Source organism: Nelumbo lutea, chromosome 8 (genome assembly GCF_056320005.1).
Source record: "Nelumbo lutea isolate HS-2025 chromosome 8, American lotus-T2T, whole genome shotgun sequence".
In the NCBI taxonomy this organism is placed as follows: domain Eukaryota; kingdom Viridiplantae; phylum Streptophyta; class Magnoliopsida; order Proteales; family Nelumbonaceae; genus Nelumbo; species Nelumbo lutea.
The window spans coordinates 53,309,917-53,337,390 of record NC_142691.1 but is presented as its reverse complement, the minus strand read 5'-3'; the positions used below and the strand labels follow the sequence as shown (position 1 = coordinate 53,337,390).

The following is a 27,474-nucleotide window of genomic DNA, read 5'->3' as shown; positions in this document are numbered from 1 at the left end:
CTGCTGGCGGTGGGTCAAGTGCCTGTTGCTACCGGCGGCAATGGTACGTCTTCCCGAGGAAGGCGTCTATAACAGGGGCCCTATTACTTTACCTTTTGAGAGTGGCTACAAGTACTTCATTACCTTCATTGATGATTATTCTAGAAATACTTGTGTATATCCAATGCGAACCCAGGAGGAAGTACCAAAAGTTATCCAAGACTTTCAGCGGATGGTCTTCACTCAATTTCATACTGAGATACAAATTTTTCAGTCAGACAATGCAAAAGAGTTTTTTCATAGTGATCTCAGGGAGTTCTTTGCTTCACATGGCTCACTTCATCGTAGCTCTTGTGCCCGCACACCACAACAAAATGGTGTGGCTGAACGGAAGAACCGACACCTCCTTAAAGTGGCTCGGGGTTTACTACTTCATATGAATGTCCCCAAACGATTTTGATTTGAGGCTGTCCTTTGTTCTACATACCTCATTAACCGAATGCCCTCTCGTTGGTTTGAGTACAAAGCCCCACATCAGCTTCTCTTCCCTAAGGTCCCTCTTCTTTCTATCCCTCATCGTGTATTTGGTTGTCGGTGCTTTGTCCAAAATCTGTCTCCCACCAGTGGGAAATTGGATTCTCGTGCTATCCCATGCATATTTCTTGGTTACTCTTTCACTCAAAAGGGGTATCGTTGCTTTGGTCTTATTTCTCAGAAATTCATGTCTCCATGGATGTTACTTTCTTTGAAGATGAGCCTTTTTTTCCTGTTTCTTCTCAGGGGGAGTGTAGGCATGAGGAGAAATTGGTTCAGCTTCCTTCTCTTCCTAATCTTTCGCCATTGGTTCAACCTCCTTCTCTTCCCGATCCTCCATCTTTCTGTGCCTTTTCTCGTCATTGCAAAGGCCAACCAAATTCAAGAGCTGTGGAGAATCCAGAAGCTATACCTCAAGTGCCATCAAACTCCTCGGGGGAAGATCATACCCACTCAGGTAACTTGACTCCCAATGATGTTCCTGACTCCTCTGTTGCTAATGATCTTGACCTTCCTATTGCCCACAGGAAAGGTGTTAGGTTGTGCACAACTAAACATCCCATTTCCAACTTTGTTTCCTATGAGAACACTTCACCCTCATTTTGTGCCTTCCTTACCTCCATTGACAGTGTCCCTTTTCCCAAGAATGTGGCAGAAGCTCTTTCAGTACCAGAATGGACAAATGCCATGAAGGAAGAAATTAAATGCCCTTCATAAAAATGGCACATGGGAACTTGTTGATCTTCCTAAGGGAAAGGATCCAGTTGGATGTAAATGGGTGTTCACGGTCAAACATGGGGCTAATGGAACCGTGGAGAGGTATAAAGCTCGTTTAGTGGCAAAGGGGTTTACTCAAGTATATGGACTTGATTATGCAGAAACTTTTGCCCCTGTTGCCAAGATGAACTCTATTAGAGTTCTTTTCTCTCTTGCTGCTAATCTGAATTGGGATCTACATCAGCTTGACATCAAGAATGCTTTCTTGAATGGTGACCTTGAAGAGGAAGTTTATGTGGTTCAACCCCCCGGTTTTCTGGCTCAAGGCAATGAACAGAAAGTGTGCAAGTTAAAGAAGTCTTTATATGGGTTGAAGCAATCACCAAGAGCTTGGTTCAATAGATTCCATGTTGCGGTTCAGCAAAAGGGATGCAAGCAATGTCAATCAGATCACACACTGTTTGTGAAAAGGGGAGACGGTAAAATGGCTGCCTTAATAGTATATGTGATGACATAATTGTTACTGGTGACTGGAAGGATGAAATTCAAAGGTTGAAGGTTTTTCTTGCCACTCAGTTTGAAGTGAAGGATCTAGGACCTGCCAAATACTTCCTTGGAATTGAAGTTGCTCGACCAAAAAAGGGTATCTTTATCTCCCAAAGGAAATATGTCCTAGATTTGCTTCAGGACACTGGAAAGATGGGGGTTAAGCCAGCTGACTCTCGCATTGACCCCAACCATAAATTAAGTGATAGCCAAGGTGAACCTCTTAAAGATGTGAAACAATTTCAGAGGCTTGTAGGGAGATTGTTATATCTCTCTATGACCCGTCCTGACATTGCATATGCTGTTGGTGTACTTAGTCAGTTCATGCATGCACCTAGGTCCACTCATCTTGAAGCAGTAGAGAGGATACTACGATATCTTAAGAAGTTTCCTGGTGCTGGCTTGTTATTTCAAAGGCACGGGCATTTGAGAGTTGAAGTTTATATAGATGCGGATTGGGCTGGATCTCAAAGTGACAGAAAGTGTACTAATGGTTATTGCACCTTTGTAGGAGGGAACCTCGTTACTTGGAGGAGTAAAAAGCAAACCGTGGTGGTTAGATCCAGTGCTGAAGCTGAATACCATGCAATGGCCCACGGAGTAGCTGAAGGTATGTGGATAAAGAATCTGTTGAGTGAGTTGGGTTTCCCAGTGGACAAACCCATAACTCTATTCTGTGATAACAAAGCAGCTATAAGTATTGCTGCTAACCTAATGCTACATGATAGAACAAAGCACATCGAAGTTGACTGTTAGAGTGAGCCGAATAAGGGTAATTTAGTAATCTTATGTCAGTTAAGTACTTTGCTTATGTGGCTGTTTTATTAGAGTACTCTGCCCCACACTTAAGTGAGGGCAGTTTAGTCTTTGTAAGTGTAATTAGAACCTAATAAACACAAGGGGGTCGACTGAATGGAAGATTAATCAGTTCGACTAAACCCTCCTGTTCTCTCTTTCTCTTGTCTTCTTCCTCATCTTCTTCTTCCTTCTTCACTGGTTCGGACTACTGTAGCTGCTCCAAAACATGGTATCAAAGCAAGGTTTCTGACCTGCTTCCGCTTGCAAAGCATCTCAGCTGTGTTCGTGACACCCTCCTCTTCGTTTCTAGTTGGTTAATGGAGAGAGCTGGTTCGCCCTAGGTCTGAGGCATCACAGTTCGTTGCTCTCTGCTGCGCACAGTTTTCTTCATCAAGGAAGGTGATTTCAGCAGTGAATGGTTGGCTGATACTCTCAAAGGAAGGTTGGTTATTTAGTCCTCTTGTGTTGCTGGTATTTCTGGGTAGGAACCCTTCAAGAATCAGTTAGTACTGATTAGAACCTAGAGAACTAGGTTCATTGTTGCCCTAAAAAGGGCTGTGTGTGCAGTAGCCGAATGGTGTAGGGCTGCTGTGAGTTGTTGAGTGGTGTTAGGGCTGCTGTAGGTGGCCGAGTGGTGTAAGGTGGAAAGCAGTGACCTTGCCAAGCTCCTTGTGGTCGTGTAATGCCCTCTTAAGTGTGTTAAACAAATCTGAACTGGGTGTAGCAGTTTGACTGTGTTGTGGTGCTTGTGATGCGCAATTTTTTTTTATTAAGTGGTTGTAAGAGGGCCTACTGTTGTGTTGTGGTGCTTGTGATGCTTATGTGGGTCGTAGGTGTGTGAAGTCAGCAGTAGTGTAAAGAAGAACAAGTGTGTGCTCCCACTGTTGTATTTAGGGGCTGCAATAGGTGCTGAAGTATCAAACTGTGAACAACATCAATCAGCTTGTAGCTGAGAAGTAAGGTTAGAGGCAACTGTGAAAGAGTACAATGGCAGCAATAGGAGATGGCTACAATGATCAGAAACCTAATGTGGTAATTTCCTCTGACTACCTAGGGGTACAAATGACCTCAATTAAGCTGAATGGGGAGAACTATGTTCCATGGGCCAAATCAGTGGAAGTGTTTCTCAAGGCAAAGAAGAAAGTAAAGCATGTAAGAGATGAAAAGCCATCGGAGGACTCTCCAGGGTTTGATGATTGGGAGCAAGAAGATGCTCAAATCATGACTTGGCTGCGGAATAGTATGGAACCTAAAATTAGTGCCAACTTCATGTTTCTTGATACGGCTAAGGATATATGGGAGCATGCTAAGAAGCTATATTCTGGACAAGATAACACAACAAGAGTGTATCAGCTTTATCAGGAGTATTTTGATTTACAACCAGGAACCAAAACACTAGAAGAGTACTATGCCAACATGAAGAATATAAGGAATGAACTCAATGTCTATCACCCCCTTACTCCAGATATTAAAGTTCAGCAACAGCAAAGGGAGCAACTAGATGTTACAAGATTTTTAGTGGGGCTGAAGTCGGAATATGAACCAGTTAGAGCCCAAATATTGGGGGGCTCTACTCTTCCTACACTTGAGGAAGTATTCTCAAGGCTTCGTAGAATCTCTTTGGGACAGACAGAGAACTCCACACAGTCTGATAGATCAGCACTTGTGACAGCTCGAGGGGTTGGATATAGTACAAGAGGGGGAGGTCATGCTCCCCGAGGAGGCCGTGGCAGTTCCATGATTAGTCGGGGTGGTCGTGACTCAGGGGGAGGTCGTGGCAGAGGGAAGAATAACTCTACAAGGAAATGCACTCATTGTGGTAGAGAGGGACACACAGTGAATTTCTGTTATGATCTACATGGCCCTCCCTCTAAATGGGCTAATCATGCTGTAGCGGGTGAGGTTGATATCAGTGACAGTAAACCGGCAGACCGAACTCATCCCACATCTACATCTACCTCTGGGAGGGAAATGGTGAGCGTACCGCGTGATGAGTATGAACGGTTCCTTCAAACTACTTCACAGCATACCACTGCCACACTTGCCCAATCAGGTATTGCTTGCATGTCATCTAAAACCTCTCCCTGGATTATTGACTCTGGAGCCTCAGATCATATGACCGGGACTCCAGGTGTGTTCTCTTCTCTCTCTGAAACCTCCACATTACAAACTGTTACACTTGCCAATGGGTCCTCATCTCCCATATGTGGTGTCGGTAATATTGACATGGCTCCTGTGCCCTTATCATCTGTTTTATATGGCCCTAAGTTTCCATTCAATCTTATGTCTGTTAGTAAAATAACCAAAGCTCTTAATTGTTCCATTACCTTCTTTCCTTCCACCTGTGTTTTTCAGGATCTCAAGACGGGGAAGAAGATTGGTGGGGGGCATGAAGCTGGTGGACTGTACTATCTTGACGGTGGTGGATCTTCAATTGCTCTTCAGACTTCGCTTACTCCTCTACAAGGGCATTGCCGACTGGGACATCCATCTCTCAAGGCTCTCAAGATTTTGGTCCCGTCATTGAGTCATTTGTCAGTTTTGCAATGTGAGTCATGTCAGTTTGGGAAACATCGTCGTGTGTCCTTCAGTCCAAGAGTTGAGAGTCGTATGTTGAGTCCTTTTTCTTTGGTTCATTCAGATGTTTGGGGTCCAATCAAAATAGAGTCTTATAATGGGTACAAGTATTTTGTCTCCTTTATTGATGATTGTTCAAGAATGACATGGATTTACTTAATGAAAGAAAGAAGTGAATTGTTTTCTATTTTTCAAAAATTCCATTCTGAAATACGCACACAATTTGGTGTTCCAATCAAAATTCTCCGTTCAGATAATGGTCGTGAATACTTTCTTACTTCATTTCAACAGTATTTAGAACAGCATGGCATTATTCATCAGACATCATGTGCATACACCCCTCAACAAAATGGGGTAGCTGAACAGAAGAACCGTCAGCTTCTTGAAACTGCTCGGTCTATTCTTCACCACATGAATGTTCCTAAACGTTTTTGGAGTGATGCTGTACTCACTGCATGTTTTCTCATTAATCGGATGCCCTCCTTCATTCTTCATGGTCGGTCCCCCTTCTCTATCTTGTTTCCCACTTTATCTCCATTCCCATTAATTCCTCGTGTCTTTGGTTGTGTGTGCTTTGTCCACAATCTGAGCCCTGGAATAGACAAGCTAGATGCACGCTCAATTAAATGTGTCTTCCTTGGCTACTCACGGACTCAGAAAGGGTACAAGTGTTATAATCCCATTACCCGGAAGTGCTATGTCTGTCCTGATGTCACCTTTTTTGAGTCAGTCCCCTTCTTCTCAAGTCCTGAAGCACCCTCGTCTCCACCCGCACTTCCTCTTCCTCTCCCTGTCAGTGATCCAGTTCCATATGTTGTTGTTGGAGTAGACTCATCACCTCATCCCATGCAGATCACCACCGAACGTCCACCAATCCGGCAAGTGTATGTCGAACGGCACCAGCCCCTCCTCCAGCTTCTACCTCATCTGCGGATCCTCTCATGGCTCCTATTGTTGAACCCTCAAACCTTGATCTACCCATTGCCTTACGGAAAGGTAAACGCAGTTCTACCCTCCATCCCATTTCCAATTTCATTTCATTATCTCGTCTTTCTACATCACATCGCCAGTTTGTTTCCCTTTTATCCTCTATTTCCATACCTAACAATGTCCAAGAAGCTCTCAGTTCACCTGATTGGCGGCAGGCAATGGAGGAGGAACTTTCTGCTCTTCAACATACTCAAACGTGGGAACTTACTACTCTCCCACCTGGTAAGCATGCTGTGGGATGTAAATGGGTGTATACTGTGAAATACTTGCCAGATGGTAGTGTAGAGCATCTGAAGGCCAGACTTGTTGCTAAAGGTTACTCCCAGTTGTATGGAGTAGACTACATGGAGACATTCTCTCCGGTGGTTAAGATTGGTTCTGTTCGTGTACTAATTTCCCTGGCAGTTATGTATGATTGGCCTCTGTTTCAGCTTGATATCAAGAATGCCTTTCTCCATGGTGATCTTGTGGAGGAGGTATATATGGAGCAACCACCTGGGTTTGTTGCTCAGGGGGAGGATGGTAAGGTATGCAGATTGAAAAAGGCAATTTATGGGTTGAAACAATCGCCGCGTGCTTGGTTTGGGAAGTTCAGTGAAGTGGTGAAGAGTTTTGGAATGAAGCAGTGCCAGGTAGATCACTCAGTGTTCAGCTATGACTCAGAAGCTGAGAAGATTCTATTAGTGGTCTATGTGGATGATATTGTCATTACTGGTAGTGATAAATTGGGGATTGGCAAATTAAAGGTATTTTTGCAAAACCATTTCCAAACAAAAGATCTTGGAACATTGAAATATTTCTTGGGAATAGAGGTTGCCAGGTCAAAACAAGGTGTAAATCTGTGCCAAAGAAAATATGTTCCTGATCTATTGGAAGAAACAGGACTGTTAGGTGCAAAACCGGCTGAGACCCCTATGGAACCAAATGTTAAGTTGAGCAGTGATACAGGAGAAGTATTTGAAGATCCTGGAAGGTATAGACGACTAGTGGGGAAGCTGAACTATCTAACTATCACGAGACCCGACATATCCTTTGCAGTCAGTGTGGTGAGCCAATTCATGCAGGACCCTCGTATACCTCACTGGGATGCAATTCTTAGAATTGTGAGGTATCTGAAAGGAGCTCCAGGCCGTGGACTATTGTATAAACCAGGAGGAAAACTTGAAGTAGTGGGGTATACAGATGCAGACTGGGCAGGCTCAGTGAATGATAGAAGATCTACTACGGGCTATTGCACATTTCTTGGAGGGAATCTTGTGACGTGGAAGAGTAAAAAGTAGACGGTTGTGGCCAGAAGTAGTGCTGAAGCTGAGTATAGGGCCATGGCACATACTACCTGTGAGTTAGTGTGGTTGAGGAATCTTCTACAAGAAATTGGGTTTCACATGGATAAACCTATGAGACTGTATTGTGACAACCAAGCTGCACTCCATATCTCATCCAATCCTGTATTTCATGAGAGAACAAAGCACATAGAGGTTGATTGCCACTTTGTGAGGGAGAAGGTCCTTGCTGGAGAGATAAACACAGAACATGTGGGCTCGAATGATCAATTGGCAGATTTGTTTACAAAAGCTCTAAACTCAGAGAAAGTGAATCATCTATGTAACAAGCTGGGATTATATGACATATATTCTCCAGCTTGAGGGGGAGTGTTAGAGTGAGCCGAATAAGGGTAATTTAGTAATCTTATGTTAGTTAAGTACTTTGCTTATGTGGCTGTTTTATTAGAGTACTCTGCCCCACACTTAAGTGAGGGCAGTTTAGTCTTTGTAAGTGTAATTAGAACCTAATAAACACAAGGGGGTCGACTGAATGGAAGATTAATCAGTTCGACTAAACCCTCCTGTTCTCTCTTTCTCTTGTCTTCTTCCTCATTTTCTTCTTCCTTCTTCACTGGTTCGGACTACTGTAGCTGCTCCAAAACATTGACAAACATTTTATCAGAGAGAAAGTCATCACAGGCAAAGTATGTACTCCCTATGTCAGCTCTGAAGACCAACTGGCAGACATCTTTTCAAAAGGGCTAAACTATTCCAGACATCATGATCTCTGTAACAAGTTGGGCATGATTGATATCTATGCCCCAACTTGAGGGGGAGTGTTGACAGATGTTGTTGTACATTGGTTTAGTACCGCAGGGGTATTTTTGTAATTTTATTCCATTCTTTATGTTGTACGACCAGTATAGTATAAATAACAACTGCTTCACTCGCCTGAAGCATTCTTTTGAGGCATTCAGTCCTCTCGCCTCTCCTCTCTTCTCTTCTCTTCCTCTCTTCCTCCTCTCTTCTCTTGTTCAACACCTACTGGTAGATTTTCTTTTATCCATAGAACCAGCCCAAATGGCATTAGTGTATACCTCTACCTTCATGTGATCATGCTTCTTAAATCTACTTGGCTGAAATAGATGGTAATCTGACCTGGTTTTGATAAGAAATCAGAAAAAGAAAGAAGAGAAAAAGGGAAAAGAGAGAAGATGAAGAAGAGAACAGAAGAGAGTAAAACAAGATAAATGGAGAGAATGAGAGAAAAAGGGGTGCAGAACCTTATGGCCCTGGTTCCCCATTGATTGTTATTTATGTTAAAATAAATAAAAGGAGATACAAAGACAAGAATACCCCTGCTGCCTATATGAAAGAAAGAAACAATAATAAATAACAGTAAGCAATAATAAAACAACATTAAATAGTGTGACCACAAGCCTAATAATTAGTATCCCTACACTCCCCCTCAAGTTGGGAATAGATATTAGTCATTCCCAACTCGCATAGGTCTGCCTCCAGCTTGACGTTGGTAACTGCTTAGATTTAGAAATCAGCAAACTGCATATCAGAGGCAACATAAGGAAGGCATACTTCTTTGCTTCAGAAGGAAGGTCAAGGGTTTTGGATCTTTAATAATGAAAAGAAAAGGTTTAAGTGGTTGACACAGTATGGAAGTGAAGTTTAATTTGGAAAAATGATCTGCAAATGGGATTGCCGATGTACTAGTAAAGTAAGGGGAGGGAAGGAGTCATTTGTTTTGGGCTCAATTGTAATTGCTAATATTTATTAAACTGTTCTGCATTAGTCTTAATGAAATTCCGTTATTGATCAAGAAAAAACAAAGAAAGAAGATGGTCTGATGCCTTTCTCCTCTTTTCCTCTAATATTTATTAAACTTAATAAGAACAATTACAAATCTGCCCTTCAAGGCGCAGCTAGCTCATAGTCATACATAAAATAAAACAAAAAAAGTTAACAGGCCCATAAAGACAAAGCCCTTTAACAGACATAACAATTAAAAACAAAATGTAGCACAATGATGCTCTAGGGCCCACTTGGCTCAGTCTCTCTACATGTTAGATAGGCTTAGTTTGGCAAGGGTACAAATACAAATATGTACAGTGCAAATACATACAAAATAATACAAAATACAAGGTTTTGCACTCACATATTTGTATTTGTACTCCCTCCAAACTGAGCCATAATAAAAACCTATTCAGGGACCTTACCTAATAGTTGAAGCTTTTAGTTTAAAGGGTTCCTTGAGATGGTATCCGAGCCTATGTGACCAAATGGTCTAGTGTTCACTCCTAGTCACCCCCATTATCTTTTAATTAAATTTCAGCACAAGGTATGGGTGGGCCTGTGCTTGTCCACACTCCAAGCCTGATGGGCATTTTTTAGGGGTGTGTTAGAGAATAAAACCTATTCAGGGACCTCATCTAATTGCTTAAGCTTTTAGGCTGAAGAGTTCCTTGAGAATGTTCATTCCCTAAAAACATCCCATCTTGTAGATGAAGAAACATAGATATTTGGAAAAGCATCCAAGATGGATATTTTGTTGTTATATGGAAGTGGAGTTGTACATTGCTGCTGGTTGGGCAGGATCTTTTAACGATAGAAGATGTACTACTGGTTATTACATATTTGTGGGTAGTAACTTGTGACTAGGAGAAGTAAGAAACAACAAGTGGTTGTTTGATAGATCAAGTGCAGAGGTGGAGTACTAAGCTATGGCTCATGGTGTAGGAAAAGTTTAGTGGATTAAGAACCTTATGGGAGAGATGGGATTCGCTATTGATAGCCCTTTTCACTTTGTTGTGGCAATAAGTTTGCCATTAACATTGCTCCTAATTCATTGTTACATGACCAAACATAACATATTAAAGTTGATAGGCATTTCATTGGGGAAAAACTTGAAAGGAGTGAGGTGTGTATACGAAGGTGAGCCTTGATGCAATGGTTGGATTGCTCCATTGCAACCTGGCTGACCAGGTTTCAAATCTTGAAAACAGCCTCTGTATGTACAGGGGTAAGGCTGCATACATTTGTCCCTTCTCAGACCCTGCATTAGCGGGAGCCTCGTTCACTAGGCTGCCCTCTTTTGGGGGGGGGGGAGGGCAGCATGTACACCATATGTAAGCGTTAAAGAGCTATTAGCAAACATTTTTACAAATGGCATAAATGTCCTGCACCATATGAATTCTGCAACAAATTGGGGATGAATGACATTTATGATCCAACTTGAGGTAGAGTATTTGTAATGTGTCTTGTTATTAGTTCAGGGGAAAACTTGTCTTTTTTTTTTCTGTAGCCCTAATAATATAAGAATGGGGGTACCAGAAGACCCACTGAGATTCTCTCTATAAATGTCAATAGAGTGGGCAGTCGGCCCTAACTCCCCCCCCCAAATTTTCTTCTCCTGTTTTCTCTCTTCTTTTCTCTACTATCTCTCTTCTCCTTTCCTCTTGTTTCTGATATATGGCAGAAAAGCCGCCTTATCTCCGTCATGTCCCATCAAATGAGGTTTTCAATCATCCCATGAACATCTTTTGCCTTCTTTATCTTCTACTGTGATTTAGGTTCTAAATGCTGCTCATGGTTTGCCTCTTCCTTGCCTCCAGTCTCTTAAATGGCTCTTCAGAATGGGCATCTACTCCTAAGAAAAGAAGGCCTAGAATTAGTATTTAGACACTAGCACCTTTTGCTGCAGCACTTAACCAATAGGTAATGACTTCCCTAGAGAGCATGCCTCTTCTATTTAAACCTAGCCTTTATCCAATTTTTTGATGAATAATAATAAATTTAAGACCCTAATATGTTCTTGTTTGGGCTTGCCTCGAGCCTTTATCCAATTCCATTCTCCCATTTCTTGAGCACTCCCTCCTTGAGACCTTCCTGCCTTCCGAAACCTTCTCATTCACTTCTATGCTTCACCACTAGGAAAGTTAATTATTTTCTCATTCTCTATATACCAAATAGTTGTCAAGGCATCTTGGCGATTTTGAGCAACAGTCGCCTAGTCAACTAGGTGATAAGAATTTTATATAATAAAGAACTAAATTTTGGATAGGTCTCTAGTTTTATACTATTAAGAATGCATGTTAATTGAAAGAATATCTATTCTCTTCATTAAGAACATTAAATTTCCTCTTAAAAAATGACAAATCATCATATCTAAAGAAAAAAGTATTCTAAATATTTTAATTTCAATTTTTTCAAAAACAATACTGATATAATAAGTATTTAATAAAGCAATTTCATGTCAATTAGCAACTAAATAAGGTTATAATAACATTTAAATAGAAAGTAAAAAGAGAAAGGATAAGGGTGGAGCTGATATTTTATTTAGTGTAAGAGAGAAGTAAATACAAAGAAAAAAAAAGAAACCTCTTTGTACTTCTATTCTTCCTTTCTTTTTCCCCTGTCAAAACCCCTTGATCATTTAAATTTCAATAGTAAAAATTTAAAAACAATATATTAATGATATAAACACACATACACAATAGAATATATTGTATACATTATAGTAATCTATTGCAAGTTGAAGGGGCTGGAAGGGGTAGGGGTAAACCAAAAAGGACATGGGTCAAAGTAGTAAGAAATGATTTAAGCGCTAATAATTTAACAATGCATATGGCACGAAAGAGAACAGAATGGTGAAACAGGATTCATGAAGGTATTGACACACATATTAGTAAGATGTATGGCACACATTGTAGATGATGATGACAGTATATAGTAGAAGGTATTGATACACATAATAAGGTGCATACTTTGTCATTTTTGTCGCCTAGGCAGGCACCTTGTTGCTATAGCCTATATGTCAAGGCATTTAGGTGAGGCATCAAGGCAAGGGCACCTAGGTGACACCTTGGCAACTATGTCCTCCAATGGTTCACCTCATTTAAAGCCATTCCCTCTGGATGCATAGAAGCACCATCACCGTATCATCTGTAGAGAACTACTCTCCACCTTCCTAAACAGGTCCAGACCTACCTTGAGTCCCATTTGGATGCCCTACATTGGCTACAGTGGAGCTTAGAAACACACCTTGTGATTCTGAGGACATATGGTGCCGTCTTTTGGCTTAAACATGATCTCAGCAATATTTCACTATACTTTTAGATTATAAAAATTATACTGCTGAAAAAATTAATTATCTTTATGATGCAATCAATGATTTGTTTTTTGATTGTCAACAACTGTATTCTGTATCTTTGTTTGCTTTCTTAACAAGTAGTTTGAGAATATTTTGCTTTCAGCATTCAGAAGAATTTCCTTTTCTTGCATAATATTTATCTTTTCTTATATTTTATTCGTTCTAGTTTTTTTATCTACAGGTTGGGGTTGCCTACCTTTTGGCTCTAGAAAATGCAAATAATTTGACTGTACCCCCAACAGAAAATATTGAATTGGATCGGTAATCCTTCAAGCAATTTATAGAATTTTCATAGCTGCAGATATATTCTTGTTAAGTCAATAGCGCTGCTGATGCTTGGATATCTCTGCTCAAATTCTTAGTCACTAACACCATATTTAGGATATGCAGAACTAAATTTTGATATGAAGCTTGATTATTTGACCAGGTTGAATTGCAATGCAGATCAGCCTCTATGGCAATATTTTATTTCTCCTTTCTCATTATTTTCCTGCAGTTGGACAGTATGCATATTTCCATTATTTTGTTATTCTATATGAGTCTAGCTTGGAGCTTTATCTTTAGGTTGAAAACCATACATCTCTGGGGTAGGTGGAGTGTATGAGAATTGAAATAGCTGATCAATGTTTACTGCCTAGAGATTGAACCTAGATGCTTTTTCCCAAAAATTAAGAAATACCAGTTATATTAAAAATTGTGTTGAATGTGCACCCCTTCCTCAAATCTGTTGTGGAACTCAGACTTTTATTGGCTCATTTTTATGAAGAGCACATCAAGTTTTAGAGAATTAGGAAAGGGAAGCCTAGTTATCTGGAATGGGCTTAATCTCATCATCATCATTGTTAGAATTCTCGAGTCAGGGGTATTTTGGTCATTCTGGTGTATCTTATTGAAAGTGAAATGTCTATTGTATCTGAGTTTAAGTTATGTGTCCCATCTTCTATGAGGGACAAAATTGTCTTTCTTGTAACTCAAGTTTTATGAATAAAAGTCAAGTGGGTCGGCTAGGAGAGTGACTTTTGAACATCCTCTCTTCTAGTCTGGCCGAACAATCTTCTCCTCTCCTTCTTCTTCTTTCTCTTTTCTTTCTTCTTTCTTCTTCTCTACTTTGACCTAGAATCAACTAGGGTTTATTCACATGGTATCAGAGCGTTAAGATCTCGTGTTTTTTTTCTTGCTGCTGTCTTCTTCCTAGGTTCGCCGCCAGCTTCACAATAGGTTTCATTGTCCTACAACTGACCCGATTGAAGACTCGATAAAGGGCTGAAAAGGAGTTGCCGTTTTGAGGGCCTGGAGGTGAGAATGCCTCTAGCCAGTGTTGTGGTGGTCGTTGAAGTGGTATACTAGACCCTCTATTCAGTGTACGAAGAGGGCTGGACGTATACAGGTATGGACACTGCTGTCGTGTGCTCAGAAATGGACTGTGGATGCTGATTTTTTTTTGTGTGCTTCAAAAGTTAGTTGTTGTGGTGCTGGGTGAAACTGATACACATATCAGTCATTTTTTTTTTTTTGTGTTTTCTTGCTCGCATGTGTGCTGAAAGAAGAGTAGTAGACTGCTGATGTCCACGACAGCAGTGGTGTGGTGTTGATTGTGTTGTGGTGGCTGACATATCTATGATTCTAAATGCTTAAAAGTAATTGGGCCTAATTGTATCTTGTGTTTTATTAGACTGGGTGTTCCATCACTAATCAGGGGCATCCTGGTCCTTTCATGTAAATTATGTATTGCTCTTATATTAGTGAACAGTGCCAGCTGATGAACAGGGCCCATTGGAACACATCAGACTCTTCTCTCTTCTTCTTCCTCTTCTTCTTCTCAGCTCTCTCAACAGGTTCAGTTCGGCAAACATGGTATCAGAGCTCTAGGTTTGGTCGTAGAACACCTCTCTCGCCTGGTTACAACAGCTGTCTCGCACTTCTCTCTCTATCTTGGTACTGCAAAGAAACCCTAGGTCTGGTCGTAGAACACAGCAGAACCTATACCTAGGGTTTCCCTTGGTTGTAGGGCCCAAGGGGACTTAGTCCCAGTAGCTGATGCCCTAAGAGATACATAGAGCAAGGTGTAGCCATTCGACTAAGTGAGATCTATGTAAAACAGATCTAGAAGAGATGACTGATTTTAGCAGTCCTAGAGCAGTTCGTGGGTGAAGGTTAACCTGCGATAGCAGTGATTGGTGTGTGGTAGAAGCCACAACAACTAGGTCATGGTTACAGCAACAGTGGCCAAACACAACAGAGTTTTTTTTTGGCTCGGCACTTCAACTGTAAGTGGCAACTTGCGGCAACAGTGAGTGGAGCAGTACAACTTGAGAGGACACTCAGTCTTCACTCCAGTTCACCAAGAAGAATTTTAAGCCACAATAGTTCCGCAACACCATGAGCCATAGCTCGATATTCTACCTCTGCACTAGACCTTGCAACAACATTCTGTTTTTTACATCTCCATGTAACTAGATTTCCCCCAACAAAAGTGCAGTAACCTGAAGTCGACTTTCTGTCACCCACAGAACCAGCCCAATCTGCATCAGTATATCCTTCAACTTCAATTCTATTGTTTTTTCTGAACAAAATCCCTTTCCCAAGGCAAGACTTCAAATATCTGAGAATTCTTTCTACAACCTTCATGTGAGGAATTTTAGGATTGTGCATAAACTGGCTGACAACATGAACAACATAAGCAATATCGGGACGAGTGAGGGACAAGTAAATTAACTTCCCCACTAACTTCTAGTATCTCTCCTTATCAGGGTAGTCCTCTCCCACTGACTCCAATAGACCATGATTCGGTTCTATTGGAGTATCTACTGGCCTGCACCCCAACGGGACAGACTACCAGTTCCCAAGGACATGGGCCTATGGATTTCACAGCTGATGAAGTAGAGGTACTTAGCCAGGCACTCGCCCGTCCAAGGACAAATTCTCTTGCTTCCACCTCCCTTGCCAGATCAGGTATTGTTTTAGCCTTTAGTGCAACTAGTTCCATTGATCCAGCCTCCTGCATTATTGATTCCGGTGCAACTGACCACATGACTCACATGTCTTCCTTATTTTCTTCCTATCACTTAATGTCTGGTCAAGACAAGATGAAGGTTGTTGATGATTCCCTCTCTACCAGACCTGGGAAAGGAGTGGATGACCTAAGCAAGGACATCTCCCTCAAATCTGTCTTACATGTTCCCCATCTCTCTTCAAATCTTTTATCTGTTTCAAAACTTACCAAGAACTTGAATTGTAGCATAACCTCTATTCCTACCCATTGTGTTTTTCAAGACAGTTTGATGAAGAGAACGATTGGGAGCGGTCATGAGCGAGGAGGCCTCTACTACCTAGATGCAGACATCAGTTCAACCCTTCAAACATCTACTACTAGTGGTCAATCTAATGTGGAGTCATTATCTAAGTTGCACCTGTGGCATGCTAGATTAGGTCATTTACAATTCTTGTCATTGGAAATGTTGTTTCTGGAATTGTTTCAAGGTGTGTCAAGTCAAAAGTTAGTCTGTGAAGTCTATCAATTATCAAAACAGTGTAGAACTGTGTACTCAACTTCTAGTAATGAAATTCAAGCACCTTTTGACTTAGTGCATTCTGATGTTTGGGGTCCTTCTCCCATTGTTTCTGTGGATGGCTATTGATACTTTATCAATTTTATTGACCACTATTCTCGATACACATGGATCTACTTATTAAAGACACGAGATGAAGTGCCGCGGGTAACCATGGCATTTTGCAAAATGATTGAAACACAATTCGGAAAGAAAATCAAGCAATTCAGGTCAGATAATGCTGCTGAATATTTTGAAAGATCCTTAAACTTGTTTATGGAGGATGCGGGAATGATTCACTAGTCATCTTGTGCTAGTACCCCCCAACAGAATGGGGTTGCTGAGCGCAAGAATAGACACTTATTGGAGACTGCACGAGCTTTATTATTTCAGCACAAGTTTCCAAAAGGCTATTGGTCTCAGGCAATCCTCACTGCATCATATCTGATAAACCAAATGCCATCTAAGGTCTTGGAAATGAAGACTCCATTTTCGGTTCTTTGCCCTCATCTCGTTGTTTTTTCTCTTCCACCGAGGGTCTTTGGGTGTGTATGTTTCATACATGTCAAGGATCTAAAGAAGACAAAATTGGATCCTCGAGCTACAAAGGGAATCTTCTTGGGTTATTCTCCTACTCAGAGGGATACAAGTGTTATGATCTAGTCACCAAGAAAAGATATGTCACAAAAGATGTGGTGTTGTTTGAGTCTCAATCCTACTTTCAATCTTCCTTGGATCCTCTTCAGGGGGAGACTAGTAGGATGGAAGAGGACCCTCCGGTTGATTCTTCTATTCCCCATTTCTTTGTGCCCCTCTCTGCCTCGGATCTTCCATCTTCTCCTCTTGATCCTCCTAGTTTTGGTATCCCAGGTGAATCTAGTGAGGCTCCCATTGGCCCAGCTACTACTAGTGATGTGGAAAATGTTACTAAAGGCTTCAACAGGCAGCGGAAAGATATCAGAGTTACCTACAATAGAAGGAAGAAGAGCCCTCCAACTCATGACAACAACCAATTGGACTCGGATCAACCTGTCTCAGCAACTCAAGGTAATCCTATCAATTCCTCTGACTTGGATCTTCCAATTGCACTTCGTAAATCTACTCATTCTTGTACTATCAGATACCCTATTGCGGATTTTGTGTCTTACTCATACTTTTCCCCTAGTTATTGTTCTTTTGTGTTTGCTCTCTCTTCTGTGCATGTTCCTACTAGGTACTCTGAGGCTGTGTCTGACCCAAGGTGGAAAGAGGCCATGAATGAAGAAATGAAGGCCTTGATGAAAGCAGAGACTTGGGAACTAGTAGATCTACCAGAAGGGAAAGGTACTGTTGGATGCAAGTGGGTGTTCACCGTGAAGCATAGGGAGGATGGGTCCATTGAAAGATACAAGGCTAGACTCGTGGCAAAGGGGTTTACTCAAAAGGAAGGAGTTGACTACAAAGAAACATTTGCTCTCGTAGCAAAACTCAACACTATCAGAGTCCTACTCTCATTAGCTGCAAACTTCTCGTGGGAGCTTCATCAACTGGATGTGAAGAATGCTTTTTTAAATGGTGATCTACATGAGGAGGTATTCATGGATCCTCCACCAGGTTATGAATTTGGCAGAAAAGTGTGTAGATTGAGAAAGGCACTATATGGCCTTAAACAGTCCCCTCGTGCCTGGTTTGAGAAACTATGTGGAGCCATGAAGTAAGGTGGTTATACTCAAAGCGGGGCAGATCATATTCTATTTATAAAGAAGAGGAATGGGAAACTTACTGCTCTTATCGTCTATGTAGATGATATGGTAATTACTGGGGATGATAAGGAGGAGATCAACAGACTGAAGGAGGTCCTAGCTGCTGAATTTGAAATCGAAGACCTGGGTCAACTGAAGTACTTCCTAGGGATTGAAGTTGCTAGATCCAAAGAGGGCATCTATATATGTTAACGGAAATACATCCTTGACCTTCTACAAGAAACAGGCATGTTGGGGTGCAGGCCAGCAGATACTCCAATAGAACTGAATCATGGTCTACAGGAGTCGGTGGGAGAGGACTACCCTGATAAGGAGAGATACCAGAAGTTAGTGGAGAAGTTAATTTACTTGTCCCTCACTCGTCCCGACATTGCTTATGCCGTTCATGTTGTCAGCCAGTTTATGCACAATCCCAAAATTCCTCACATGAAGGTTGTAGCAAGAATTCTTGGATATTTGAAGTCTTGCCCTAGGAAAGGGATTCTGTTCAGAAAAAACAATAGAATTGAAGTTGAAGGATATACTGATACAGATTAGGTTGATTCTGTGGGTGACAGAAAGTCAACTTCAAGTTACTGCACTTTTTTTTGGGGGAAATCTAGTTACATGGAGAAGTAAAACACAGAATGTTGTTGCAAGGTCTAGTGCAAAGGCAGAATATCGAGCTATGGCTCATGGTGTTGTGGAACTGTTGTGGCTTAAAATTCTTCTTGGTAAACTGGGAGTGAAGACTGAGTGTCCTCTCAAGTTGTACTGCGACAACAAGGCTTCTATCAACATTGCAAGTAACCCAATGCAACATGATAGAACAAAACATATTGAGATAGACCACCATTTTGTTAGAGAAAGAATAGTCAAAGGAGAACTCTGCATTCCTTACACTCCCTCAGAGATGCAAATTGCAGATGTTTTAACTAAAGGGCTAACCACAGTGAAATTTTTGGACTTACTGGGCAAGCTAAACATGATTGACATCCATGCTTAGCTTGAGGGGGAGTGTTGGTTTGGCTGATATGTTGTTATTCTCTTGTCTGGGCTGGGCATTAGAGTCTCTAGTTAATGGGCCTTAGAAACTCGGCCTAATTGTGTCTTGTGTTTTATTAGACTGGGTGTTCCATCACTAATCAGGGGCATCCTGGTCCTTTCATGTAAATTTTGTATTGCTCTTATATTAGTGAACAGGGCCCATCGAACACATCAGACTCTTCTCTCTTCTTCTTCCTCTTCTTCTTCTTCTCAGCTCTCTCAACAGGTTCAGTTCGGCAAACAAAACCATTTGATCATCAACAATGCTTAAGTTCCTAGCTTCCTTTTCCTCTCTATCCACACCAACAATGCTTAAATTATCTGCAAATCGAATGTTAATAATGATGACCTGATCCCTCCCAACTCTCCAACAATGAATCAGCGTAAACCTATCAACCATTGTTATTAAGTGGCTAACGGCACTACTATAACAGTGAAGAGAAAAGGACAGAAGTAGGTCTCCTTGTCAGAGACCTCTTCTAGTGGAAAAAAAAATCCTTGATCATCCTATTAAATAGTAAAGAGTAATGCCACAATATAGGCAACAGTCAGCAATAGTATATGGATACCTCCACAAGGTAACATCGTCAGATTAAATACCAAAAGGTGTTGTTTGGGCAACCCAGGAGCCTTTATTTTCAAAAACATCCACTAGATTCAAGGATTGGTGTTTAAAGATTGTAATGGGAATGCAATATCATTATTCTTCGGTCTAATTGGCTATAGAGACTCCATAAAGGTGGAATTGTTGGCTGTGATACATGGACTTAATCTAGGAAAACCTCTAAATTTCAGGAATATTGAGTTAGAATGTGGTCTAAGATTATGATGGGATGCCTCATGCACAGTAATATAGGCCCTTCGATCCATAGACAAGCAATGAGAGAAATAACAAAACTCACAAGATAGATACATTTAAATGGGCACTCATCAAATAATATTATGGCTGATTCTTTGGATAGACAAGGAGTAAATAGAACCTAACTGTCTTGGAGGCAAACTTTCCAAGGGGAAAGGGTTGTACCTTGAAGTAGAAATGGCTAGACTATATGTTTGGCACATCTGCTTGTATATTCACTGTACATCATTCTTAATAATTGATTAACAAATTTATGCTTATTGATAAAAAATTGACTCCTCTGTTCTAAGGTCTTTCATCATAGAGAGCCTAAGGTCTGATTATGTATTTATGATGTATATTTTGTTATTTGTGGATTGATAGCACTGTTGTATCATATCTTGCATACACTTTAGCTTTCGTTTTGCTTTTGTAAGAGGAATGAATAGTCCTTTATTATTCTCTTTTCACATCAATATATAAGTTATATTTCTAGGCATGGTCATACTTTAGACATACCTAAATAGATTACTTTTCTCTCTTCTACAAATTGCTCCTAACAATGACATCGTATCAGAGCAGGTCATCTTGTTTTGTCTTCAAATGAAGAATGACAACTTCTGGTAATAATTATTATTCAAGGTTTTTAAGAGGATACCTAATGTTCATCTATTAGGAGTATTCTGAACTAGTACAGGCATTGTTTCAATCAGCCCATGTTTTCTCCTTTTTTCTAGAAATTAAGGTACTGTTTTTTCTCTGTCATTAATCTTGCAAGTGTTGATCAATTATTTATAAAACTTTGAAGATTATATTGCCCTAGCCTTCTCTTTTTTCTGTTATCATCTGATTTAAGATCCATGGGAGACGTGGTAGGTTTATGATGCAGATGGTTCAGTTGAAAGGTATAAAGCCCGACTGGTTGCTAAGGGGTACACACAGACTTTGCACTGGTTGCCAAGACGAACACCATTAGAATATTGTTGCCCCTTACTACAAATTTCTCATGACCATTGTTTCATATGGATGTTAAAAATGCTTTTCTTAATGGCGGTTTGCAAGAGGGTGGAGAAACAGATACAGGGGAGGAAGACATAGTCATTTATGAGACTCACAAAGTTGAGAAAAATGCAGATATGGAAAGGGTGCTGAACATAGAGGTGAGGATCAATAAAATGTTGGGATTATTCTTCTTGGAGGGAAGGATTTTGCAAAGGAAGCTTTCAGGGAGGTGTAAGAAGATTCTAGATTCCAGACAAAAGAGAAGATTAAGGGGGTGACTGATTCTTGTTCAGGGACAACTAAGGAGAATGGAAGTCTAAAGATAGTAGGAGACATAGAGGAGGGGAAGTTTAGAGATGACCTTAGTGCTGATCAATTGTTTGAGAAGAATGCAATATTTGAATTAGAAAGAATTGATGCTCCAAGGGAGGTTTCTACGAGGGTGGATAAATACCCAAATGTAGTAAGAAGATTTAGAAGACAGAAAGTCAATCAAAAGAGGCAAGTTTCAAATGTTTTTGCCAGGTTGAAGCTAGGACTATTTGGAGTGGGATTAAAGAAAGGGAGAAAATTAAAGAAATTAGATCAGATGAGAGAAGAGATTTCTATATAAGACAGTGGACACGATGAGAAAATGATAAAACTTGAGTTGAGCATTTCATCAGTTGGTTGTTTGGGTTCAAGTTGTTTTTCTTATGTATTTTTTTGGCAGGATTTGGAGGATCTTGGATATACAATCTAATGTTTGTTTTAGTTGTTCTAAGGGTTGGTTGAACGGTCCTTTGTGATATTTGTAATTTGATTTGGGTTTATTTTTTAAGGTGTTTTGTTTTGTTTATATGGTTGTTTTTTTCTGTTTAAGGGGCTGTTTGTTAGACAGGCCTGTTGAATTCTAGGTCTGTTTTTACTGGGTGATTTCTTATCACCCTTCTATACCCTCCCTTTCTTGTTTCACTTATAAAGTTTATTTTTTATTTATCTTCAAAAAAGAAAACAAGAAGAGGTGTGAAGCAATCTCCAAGAACATGGTTTTACAGATTTAGACTTGCCTTGGAGAAATTTGGCTATGTGCAAGCCCTATTTGATCACTCTTTTTATCAAGAAAGCAGGTTTTGCCTTGATTCTCCTAGTCGTTTATGTTAATGACACTATGGTGACAAGCAGTGATATTGATGAGATTAATTTAAGTAGTTTCTTAGCAAGGAGTTTGAAGTGTAGGATCTAGGTGATTTGCAGTATTTCTTGGGAATTGAAGTGGCTTGTTCCAAACATGGTATAGATGAAATATAGACGAGCAATAATTCTTAAATTAGAGAAGAAATAAGAGAAAGAAGAAGAAAGAAGATTAGGAGAAAGATGAAGAATGAGGAAGAGAGCTTGATCATGTCTCTCTCCAGTCCCTTAACCATGTTTTATTAAAACTGATTCTAATTTAATGTACAATTACACAGGGGCCCTTGATAGGGTGGTTGAAGTGATAATAATAAAGAAACAACGAAATTAGGTACACAACTAAGGCCAATTAACTAATAAATAAAAAGAACTAATAAACCCAATAATAAGAAACTAAGGTCCAATTAGCTCATCATCTCTATTCTCATCAAGCTTAGCATAGATGTCAATCATGCCCAGCTTGTTTACATAGTGTTGCAACTATACCTTAGGAACACCCTTAGTTAGAACTTATAACATCTACTAACTGCACCTCTAAAGCCATGAAAGGGAGGCAAACTTCCCTTGTAGCTACTCTTTCTTGTATGAAATGTTTGTCCACCTCAATATGCTTCGTTCTATTATGTTGAATTGGGTTATGAGCAATGCTAATGGCGGCTTGATTATCACAATATAGCATAAGGGGTTTGTCATAAGTAATACTCATTTCCTCTAGAATAGACTTGAGCCATAACAACTCTAAAACCCTATGGACCATGGCCTTGTACTATGCCTCAACTAAGGATCTAACTTCCACAAACTAACTTTTACTTCTCCAAGAAACAACATTCCCAACAACCAGAGCATAGTAACCTAATGTGGATCTCTTGTCACCAATACTACCTGCCCTGTCAACATCTTATAAGCTTCTAACTTCATTTGTCCATGTTTGATAAAGAGAATACCCTTCCTAGGTGTTCCTTTCAGATAACATAAAACCCTTGCTGCAGCAACCCTAAGCGTGTCTTTAAGGGCATGCATAAAATGATTGATTACACTCGTCACATATGAGATATAAGGACAGATGTAAATAAGTCCTCCAAAACTGATACATACTTGGTTAAAAATAGAGAGAAAAGTAGAAGGTAGAAGACAGCAGTACAATGGAAGAAGATGAATAAAAGAAGAGGAAGAAGAAGAAGAGTTCGATAATCTCCTCTCTCTCTAATCATTTTGTTAATCTTCATTAACTAGGTTACATACAAGTATGCACTTAAGTGGGCAGCCAGCTAAGCAAGAACTAAGAAGCTTACAAAGAGTAGTAACAGGCCCACAAAGACAAGCCCATTAACAAAACAAATAGATAACACATTACAAAGAATAAAAGGATCGATATTAGGGCCCATTTGGCCTAGTTTCTCTACACTCCCCAACTTGCTTATATAGTGTGTCAACTTCCCTCTTGGAACTTCCTTGGTCAACACATCAGCCAACTGCTCTTCTCAAGCAATAAATGGCAAGCAAAATTCCCCTGAAGCAACTCTTTCCCGTATAAAATGTCTATCAACCTCAATGTGCTTAGTTCTATCGTGTTGAACAGGATTGTGAGCAATGTTGATAGCTGGCTATTTGTCACAGTAGAGCATCATTGGCTTTTCATAGTCAACTCCCAATTCTTCTAAAAGTGATTGCAGCCACAGAAATTCTGACACACCATGTGCCATTGCCTTGTACTCAACTTCAGCGAAGGATCTAGCAACTACAAACTGTTTCATACTCCTCCATGAGACAATGTTCCTTGCCACCAAAGCACAATATCCTGAGGTGGACCTCCTATCATCAACACATCCAACCCAATCAGCACCAGTGTATGCTTCCAGTTCTAGCTTCATGTGTTCATGCTTAGCAAATAAAATAACTTTCCCTAGAGTACCTTTCAAGTAACACAACTCTTTCTGCCGTAGCTAAATGTGTATCTCTAGGAGAATGCATAAACTGATTAACAACACTCACTGCATAGGAAATATTTGGTTAAGTCATGCAGAGATATAACAACTTCCCAAGCAGTCTCTGAAACACTCCCCTATCAGACAAAGGTTCACCATCAGTAGCAGAAAGTTTATGATTGGGATCTATAGGTGGAGACCGGTTTAGCACCAAGCTTACCAATCTCTGCAAAGAGGTCAAGAACATACTTGCACTGAGAAATGAAAATTCCATCCTTAGATCTAGCAACTTCAATTCCCAAGAAGTACCTGAGATCTCCTAAGTCCTTGATCTCAAATTCAGAGCTAAGAAACCTTTTGAGTTTACAAACCTCTTGGGTGTCATTACCCATGACCACAATGTCATCAAAGAGTTATGGCACATACTGCTTGTGAATTAGTGTGGCTAAGGAACCTTCTACAGGAGATAGGATACAACATTAATACTCCAATGAAGCTCTATTGTGACAATCAGGTTGTAGTTCATATTTCTTCTAATCCAGTGTTTCATGAAAGAACCAAGCACATAGAGGTTGACTGTCACTTTGTGAGAGAGAAGGTGCTGAATGGAGTGATAGACACTGCATACGTTAATACAGGAAACCAGTGGGTAGACTTATTTACAAAACGGTTGAGTCGGGGAAGAGTGGACTACATATGTAACAAGGTGGGATTATATGATATATACTCACCAGCTTGAGGGGTAGTGTTAGTGTAGGGGTATTTCTGTCTTTATACTTATGTTGAGGTTGCTGATCTGTAATATTATATTAGAACTAGTGTCCCTCACTTAAATAAGGGCACATGTGTCTTTTCCATTATATTAATAATATAAAAACATGCCTGGCCGAATGGGAGAAAAACTTTTCCCTAATTCGAACCAGATTTTTCTTCTCTCCTTTTCTCCTCCTCTCTCTCTCTCTTTCTTCCTTCTTTCTTCCTCTTTCTTCTTGGCTGTTATCAAACTAACAGAACTCAAAGGCAGGCCGAATTATAACAGGGTCTAACCCTGGCAGCTGAGACAAGCTACCCCAACCTACTTGGCGGCACATTAGTGTCAGCCTTGACAGGATAAACTTCCCCAAGTCTATCCAACGACTGAGAACTTTCTAAAGTAACACGAGTCTCATAAGTGTCCAGTTTAAGGGTAATTACAGAGAAACACCAAATATAACATGAATCAATTATGTACTTTTATTCATTTACAATAAATGTAAATGTACATCCATCTAATTGGAGCTAAGGGCATATACTATCTAACACCGCCTACTCTCTTCACTACTTACCATAGCATATGCCTGGGCCAGGGTGACCCCATCCTTGCCTAGAATATTCTACCTAATAATGTCAAGCTCAAGGTTGAGTCCCGTAAGAAACTCAAACGCCCTATTTCTTTTGACCAATTTCCTAAAGGTCTCTGCATCCTTTGTACTCTCCCATACAACTATCTCCATGACATCAATTTCTTACCATAGAGATTTCAGCAGAATAGTAAATTGGCACACATTTCTCCCCTGCCTTAGATTCTTCACATCACTTTTCAGTTTATAGGCTCTTGCCACATTAAACTTCTACGAATAGGTCTCTGTAACACTATCCCAAATCTCCTTGGCTGAAGACATCCAAAGGTAATGCTAACTTATATGAGTCTGCATAGAGTTGATCAACCATACGATTACTGTATAATTCTTCTGCATCCATTTCTCAAATGCAGGGTTTGTCTCTTTGGGTTTCACTTTACTTCCTATGAGATATCCTAATTTACCTCTACTACAGATGTAAATCCGTATAGACTATGCCCAAGCTAGGTAATTGGTTTCATCCAACTTAATTGTGGTCACACCAATCAAAACGGAATCTACTGAGCCAAGCCCGGATACCGGCATCTGCTTGAACTCACTTCCGTATAGCTCCATTGATAAAACAAAAATTAAAAAACAAATTTTTTATGCTTTATAAACTTACTTGAAGTCAAAACGGTGCCCAGGTACTTGATAGCTAGGGTTTCACTGCACTCAGTTGTCGGAGAGAAAGAGAGAAGATGCAGCTGCACCTACCAGAACTTTCCAACTTCTTTCAGGACTTAACTGCACCCTTATAGAAATCAAAACACACCTCCCAAGCACTAAGTGCCACACCAAAAACTTCTCCTTTACCTATAACTTCGAAACTCTCTAATCGGCTAGGGTTTTGAGCAGAAAAAATACAGCATCACTTCTTTGCAGTTTTCAGCCAGACTTCAACTCTCCAAACCCTCTACCAACTAGGCAAAAGATCCTCTGAACTATAGGGGACTTATCTCTCCATACACTCTCCTAATCGAAGGGTGTATTAGAGAAAAAAAGGAAAGAAAGAGAAAGGAGAAACCTGCTCTGATACCAAGAAGTAAATCAGTCCTCTAAAACTGATATAAACTTGGTTAAAAATAGAGAGAAAAGTAGAAGAAATGTAGAAGACAGCAGTACAACGGAAGATGGAGAAAAAGAAGAGGAAGAAGAAGAGGAGTTGATAATCTCCTCTCTCCTCTCTAATCCTTTTGCTAATCTTCATTAACTAGGTTAATTACAAGTATGCCCTTAAGTGGGCGGCCAGCTAAGCAAGAATTTAAAGAAGCTTACAAAAAGAAGTAACAGGCCCACAAAGACAGGCCCATTAACAAAACAAATAGATAACACATTACAAAGAGTAAAAGGATAGATACTAGGGCCCATTTGGCCTAGCCTCTCTACAAGGCCATGTCATACAAAGCATTGATGCTTTCCCAAATGTCTCTAAAATACTCCCTTGTCAGCCGAAAGATCACCACCAATAGTTGAGAGCAAATAATTCCTATCAATAGGGGTGGAGGTAGGTTTGGCACCAAGCTTCCATACTTAGTAAGAAAGTCTAGAACAAACTTTTGCTAGGAAATGAAAATATATCATTGCCTGTAACAACAATGTCATCCACATAAACAATGAAAAAGGTGACCCAAGAAGCTTTTCTCTTCACAAACAAAGTATGGTCCAATTGAGTTTGAGTATAACCAAATTGAATAAGAGCAGCCCAAAATCTATCAAACCAAGCATGTGGGCACTGCTTAAGTCCATAAAGGGACCTCTTCAATTTACATACCTTTGCCTCTTCTTACCATACATTCTAGGGAAAGCGACATATACACCTCTTTAGTCAAATCACCATTGAAGAAGGCATTCTTAACAACAAACTGATAAAGGGGCTAGTCATAGCTCACTTCCAAAGACAACAAAACTCTTACAAATGTTATCTTAGCCACCAGAGAGAAGGTCTTCATATAATCAATCCCATGCACCTGAGTACAGCCCTTGGCAATAAGATAGGTCTTATACCTCTCAATCCAACCATCAACATGATACTTTATAGTGTAAACCTGTTTACTACCAACAGGCTCCTTTCCAATAGTTAAGTTTACAACATCCCAACTATTGTTCTTACGAAGTGCTTCTATCTCAATCCTCATAGCATTCCTCCATTCTGGCTTAGACAAGGCTTCTAATACATTCTTAGGAATAGGTTAGGTTGAAATAGAGGCTAGGAAGAAATAGTAGGAAAGGGATAACAGATTGTGAGATAGGTGTTTGGAAATGCAATGA

The 27,474-nt window shown here is 40.2% G+C and overlaps 1 protein-coding gene across 13 annotated transcripts in view; it reads left to right on the top strand.

Annotated features, from left to right (window-relative positions):
• The window catches only part of GALAK (galacturonic acid kinase), a 116,319-nt gene that overhangs the window by 68,645 nt on the left and 20,200 nt on the right, over positions 1-27,474 (top strand). For 8 of the 13 annotated variants that reach the window (XM_088958758.1, XM_088958762.1, XM_088958769.1 and 5 more), the window contains one exon: positions 12,752-12,831. In XM_088958758.1, coding sequence (XP_088814884.1) covers positions 12,752-12,831 — 80 coding nt within the window. Of the gene's footprint in view, positions 1-12,736; positions 12,832-27,474 lie in introns of all 13 variants that reach the window. The other 5 variants (XM_088958756.1, XM_088958761.1, XM_088958757.1 and 2 more) reach the window with 1 other exon arrangement.